The 6,000-nt window shown below is 41.8% G+C and overlaps 1 protein-coding gene across 1 annotated transcript in view; it reads right to left on the bottom strand.

Annotated features, from left to right (window-relative positions):
* The window catches only part of CARS (cysteinyl-tRNA synthetase), a 29,192-nt gene extending 23,226 nt beyond the window's left edge, over positions 1 to 5,966 (bottom strand). Inside the window, exons 1-4 of the mRNA XM_009866236.1 lie at positions 5,775 to 5,966; positions 5,296 to 5,384; positions 1,498 to 1,655; positions 888 to 1,133 (exon numbers count right to left, since the gene is read on the bottom strand). Coding sequence (XP_009864538.1) covers positions 888 to 1,133; positions 1,498 to 1,655; positions 5,296 to 5,384; positions 5,775 to 5,966 — 685 coding nt within the window. The remainder of the gene's footprint in view (positions 1 to 887; positions 1,134 to 1,497; positions 1,656 to 5,295; positions 5,385 to 5,774) is intronic.
* Between the last annotated feature and the right edge of the window lie 34 nt (positions 5,967 to 6,000).

The raw sequence follows: 6,000 nt of genomic DNA on the forward strand, positions 1-6,000 counted from the left end.
AAAAGGAAATCAATAACCAGCACAAATGCAGGCACACACACCCGTACAGCATCTACTTGCAGCAGTCTGATTTTAACTGCTGGTCTGCCAGGAATTGAGAGCACACATGATGAGAGGCTGTGAGGAGACGGCATTGAAGTAATATTAGTCAACAAGCATCAGCAAAAATGACAGACATTATGCATTCACTTGCAGGTATTGCAAGCACTATACAACACCTTTGTGTTGTTTTTATTAATTATTTCATGACTCCCTGAGCAAGGATCTCACTATAAAGCAATTAACTTGGACTAGCTCATTGGAAAACAACTTAGGAGAGTGATGCAGCTCTCAAAAATGCCAGCACCCGTACTTACACAACAACCTAGATGAACCAGTTAGTATTTCCTCAAATCATCAGCAATGCCTAAATTACCAGGATTAAAAAGGAACCCCAAAAACTCTTCCTCAAATTCACTGTTAATAACAATTGTAAGAGGCAGTATTCAGTTTATTATCAATACACATATATTAAGTTAGCCTTAAAGAAGAAAAAAAGTGGACTGAGCAAGTCCTGATATTTTATGAAACAAGCCAAAACCCAAGTATTCTTTTACAATCCAGTGGCTAGCTTTTTCAAGAAACTACACATAATCAAACACTGTACACTGAGACATTTTAAAATCAAAGAAATGTGGAAACAGAGCTTTAACATTCACATAGGTCAGGATCTATCAATTACACAGTAACTGTATGCAAGAAGAATATCATGATCTTGAATACAAGTTGATATGGTAAATTTTCAAGTGTGCAAGAGTATGAAAGAGAACTTCAAGGAATTCTCAGCAATAAAAACCAATACAATGTCAGCTAGTCTATAACCTGCCCACCAGTGTCGCATTACTCACTTGTTTGAAGTTTACAAGGCTCATTTTTTTCACTGCTGCCATCATAGATTGCTTCTATGTGTCTGTACCACCGGACAACATGGATATACTGGTCCACAGGTGGCCCCGAAAACTTTCTGAATACCTCCACATCTGCATGTGAAAATGTGAACCCCTGGATATAACTACGAGTGCTCAGGTACTCGTTCAAAGCCTTCACCCTGGCTTCCTCTTCACTAATGCTCAGAATAAAACTGTAGCTGGAAGCTGTAAAGAGAGGCACAGGACATTTGGTCAGCATTAAAAGAAGGAGATCCCATGACCAAAATTTATCCTTACATTATACATCTCCCCTTTAAATTAGCCCTGACAACTGACAAGAAATTTGAGAAAAAGATGTTTAATACAGTGGGTACGAAGCACTGCGGAGGCTATGGCATCCGGGCTAGCACTGACATTAGGTACAAAGATTCAGCGTTTGTAACTCCGCTCATATTCAAAGTACTGTGTAAACACTGAGCTGATACCCTGCTTAGGTAGTCAGCCAAGATGGTAACTTAACATGTTGTCAAGGTCATAGTGCACTAAAGTGTGAGAGGCAATGCGAGAACACCTGTCCCTGCTCCCAAACCCTGACAGAGACCACTGCCAAGAGTGGTTCTTACACTAGGACCAACATCTTCTGCACAAGTAGTTCCCAAAGCATCGGAGGGCTCGCCGGTCAACGCTCTCAGAAAGGGAAGAATGAAAGGAGACGTCAAAGCGACGGCTAGGAGACGATGTGAGGAACTGCAGAATTGGAAAGTTTTTCTGAGTATCAGCACTTACGACTTCATGAGCAGCTCATTTCCTATATGGAAATCGATTATTAAAATATTCTACAGGAATGCAGGATGACAGTGAAACAGCAGTTAGATACCAAGTATGTTTGTCTTTGACTCTTCTGAATGTAAATGAGGTGTAGCAGCACACCAGCAGAACTAATACAAAAAATAAGTGATCAAAAAAATAGTAATACAAAAAATACTCAAAGGTCACAAGACATGCTTAAAATCAATACTCAAAATCAAAGTCAGATTCATGTCTCAATCCTTCTCAAGGGTTATCTATGTAATTGTTCAGTATAAACAAGGAATAGCAACTAATAGCAGTTCATAACTAGACTTTACAGGTTTGCCTTTACACGGCTGAATGGGATTCAGCTTTGGCTCACATAGTTAATTTTACTATAAACTTCTCAGGCTCGTAAATATTTACTGATGTTTATCACCATTGAACTTCACACATTTATACACATGAAATAGTTTGAAACAGTCATATTTATTAGCTATAGAAATCTAATACATGAGTCTTCCTTGAACATGGATTTCGTATCCATGAATCATATGAGGGAGAAGGCCAACAAAAAAAAAAGTATTACCAGAATGATCTGCGTAGAAATGAAACTATATCTCAAAGAAAAGATCTTTAAAGATCTACTGCAAGGAAAGTAACACTCAATTTGCAAAGTATTAGTAGGGTTATTATGACCATTATTCACACACCAGGCTGCTAATGTAAGTCAGTGTATCTGAAACAATGTAAGTGCTTTCCAACCACATCTGTAAACCAATCTCTAAGGGAAGTTGCACAAACTTACACACAAATACAACAAAGATGACAGAACTCATACAAGCTAACGTTTGTAAGGAGAGATGGCAAATACTGCCTGTGAATGTCGGTGCCAGCTCAGCCCTGATAAGCAGAGCAGCCAAAACCACTTGGAACAGTCTTGGCACACACATTAATACCTGAAATTATGAAGTTTGACGTTATGTCTAGTTGCAAGAGCAGTAGCAGACTTGAAAGTGTAATACATCAAAGAAACCAGTTAGCCCAGAGGACCTAAGCGGAGCACGTCTTTCAGTTGAGACTGATCACTGACTCAAATCCAGCCCAAACTCAGGTCCATGACTGCACACACAGGCAGGGCCAGGCAGCGTGCACACACTGAGTCGCTGTTGACAAACAGCATTTCGGAGGGCGCAGCAGCAGCAGCTGAGCCACCATGCTCTCAAGCTCCCGGCAGGCTTGCTGTGTCGATACGAGTTCCCTGCATTGGTTTCACAGGCTGTGCTGATCTCCAGTCTTTCTAGACTGATGGCTACTTCTCAGACCATGACTGCTAGCTCCAAGGTAGCACAGATGCATTCTACTCTTTGCTGCAGCCCGATGCAGAGATACAAGCAAATTTGCTGTGTTTGAAAGAACGCTGAGTGACCAGTGCAATTCTGCAACACCTCTGAGCATCCTGTTTCAATACACACAGGAGAAAATCATTCTCACTTCTGGCGTTCTTGTGAGCAGCTCCAAATCAGATTGAACTAAGAAAACAAAAGTTCTCCTGGAGCACAGGGTGCTCTTCTGGGAAGAATGAAGAAATATGATAATGCTGCCTTTTGGAAGGCAGTATACCAGAGGACCATTTCTTTTCAAGTGAAAGAAATTAGTCAAAACTACCTTTCTATAAAACTCTGTTCCAATTTCACTAATATCACTAAGAAAAACAAGAGTAGTAAACCTACAAACCCGTTTTTTCTGTGATTTATATTCTGCACCCTCAGTTCCCCCTCTCAGTGTCTCACAAGGCCTCTAATTCATCACACACTCCCGCGGAAGTACTTCCTGGTACCTCTTAAGTGCTTCATCCCCTCTCCCTGTACACTTCAATGTCCCCATCCTCCTGTACAGCTCCAACACATCCCTGCTCAGTCTGCCAACTGCGTGCAAGAGGCAGCCCACTGTCGATTCAAAAACTATTGAGGGCAAAGGGCCAAGGGACATATATGTCTGACCTGTTTCACCCCTGTTGCTTGAGGAAACCAGGCTAAGAAATAGTCTCTCTGACTGCATTTTTTTGCCCTCACAAAACAGTAAAATTACAGTTCCTACCACACAATTGCATTAGGAAGTGTCTTCTTGACAACAGAAACACAGGAGTATTACAGAGCTGTTGCATCACACTGAATGTTAACTCATGGGGATGGAATGATCCATGACTCTAAATCACATCACTTAAGAGCAACTCTGCTCAGAAAATAAGCATGAGTATTGGAGAGGTACCAAAAAAACCTTGAAAAATCATAAGAATTAATGTTTATTATGTAACACAAGCCTTGCATTAAAAAGTTGTTTCAAAAAAATGCCACTGTAGACATAAATTAATACAGTTCTCGTACAATAATTGCTGGTGTACGATCTCTTTGGGCAATAGTCACACGTTCTTTTTTCCATGTGTGAAGCACTTCAGAGACTACAAAAGGGCACTGGGAATTTGTCTGCAAGACTGCTACAACACACAAACTCAAAGGTGTAAAAGTGCTTCTAGATTTTATTTGCACATAAGATGCCTTTTGAAGTTTAATCAAGATGTGTAATCCACACAATATCAAATTTGATGGAAATTTTTTACTTTTATTATCTTGAAAACGAGAACTTCTGTTCCTTGAAGGTGTTGACAGCAAAGTAAATACAGAAAAGCCATAAAGTAGGCAGTAAACTAGCTGACACAAAAACAAGGAGTTGCTTTGCTTCAGGAAAATATTAGGTTTCTTGGGCTTCCCTGAACCTGCTAACCTTGTCAGTCACACTTAGATGACAACTGAAACCTTCTGGGATTTCTGCAGAGGCATTCTCTGAGAAGAAATCTTAGATGTTTTGGAACATTTTAAAACGTCATTTCCCTTCCAATCTGGCTTTCACCAGTGAAAAAAAAAATCCTAAAACATAAGTGTGATATGTCTCATTATTAGTACAGCTCCAAACTAGCCATTTATCATTTTACCTGTTCACTCTGGTAGCTTTGGAAGGAAGCCCAACTATCTGCTCAGCCAAGATGTAATCCTTATCCATAAAAACTTCAGAACTTAACCAATGCAGCTATCCCATCTTTGCAAGACACAGCATACGTGCAGAGCATCAAAGAGGCAAAGGACTTTGTACAACTCGCACACGAGGATCAAGAGGCTAAAAGCAGAGCAGGGGTTTTTAAGATGGCAATATTCCACCAAGGAAGAGCTTGTCAATCCTAGTCACTTTAGCCCTCTAAGTTCCACTTTCACTTCTCTAAACTGAAACTGAATGTAACAATTACAATTCCAGTAAAAAGCAAATACTATTTGCGCAATAATAAACTTAACTAAGAGGTTGCCTGAAGTGCAACTGAACTGAGCCTTTGGTGGGGCTTTTTCCATTTACAAAGATACTGAAAACACATCTGAAAAAGCCAGTCCGTTAACAACAAGAAATGTTTCTGGACTTCCTTATGTACAAACGTTACTTACGATGAACGAAGTGCAAAGTAACTTCCAGTAACAAGGAAAAAGGGATAAAATCCTTGAATCTACAGATCCTTAAGTGGAATGAGAGAAATTTCCAACCCCTTACATACCATAATGGTATTTCATACTTGTATGACTGGTATTCCAAGTTTCCATTTGCTACAGTAATGTCAAAAATTATAGGACTACCCCAGCCCTCCTTCCATATGGAAGAGCACAGTATAACCCATTATTAAAGCATGGTGACCAAAAAAAGGCCAGAAAAGTCAAAAAGTTCAGACATGAGTCCAAGGGAGAAGACTGAAAGACAGCACGGGAGACGGAAGGCAAGAAAGGAGCAGACGATGTGGTGATAAGCGGTCTGGCAGCCACCTCGCATCTCTTCCAACACGTCAAGCCAAAGAACAGCTGTTTCCAAACTTCAGCACCGAGAAGCTCGGAGGGGTGGGGATTTTTCTGCACATGTATCATCACCAACTTTTACATTAGCGAAGAGGCACGATGCGGATCACCTCCAACCACCCTGCAAGGCAGCAGCTCCTCCGATCCACTGGCACCAACGCGCGAGGCTGGGCCCGCACCCACTCACCCGTGTTTCCCACTGCCCCACGCTCCCACCGACCCAGTAGCCGCACCCTTCCAACTTCTCACTCTGCTGACGGGCCACCCACCACCCAGGGACACTGGCAGCTTCCCCAGCGACAGGCACGGGTGGGGTGGCGGCGGGGGGTTGATTTCGCAACATCGCCTCTGCCCCAAGAACGCTTGTGACGGCTGACATGTAAGCGATGGCTGACGGCTGGCCCACCTCCACC

Source organism: Apaloderma vittatum, unplaced genomic scaffold, assembly GCF_000703405.1.
Source record: "Apaloderma vittatum isolate BGI_N311 unplaced genomic scaffold, ASM70340v1 scaffold10433, whole genome shotgun sequence".
Lineage (NCBI taxonomy): Eukaryota > Metazoa > Chordata > Aves > Trogoniformes > Trogonidae > Apaloderma > Apaloderma vittatum.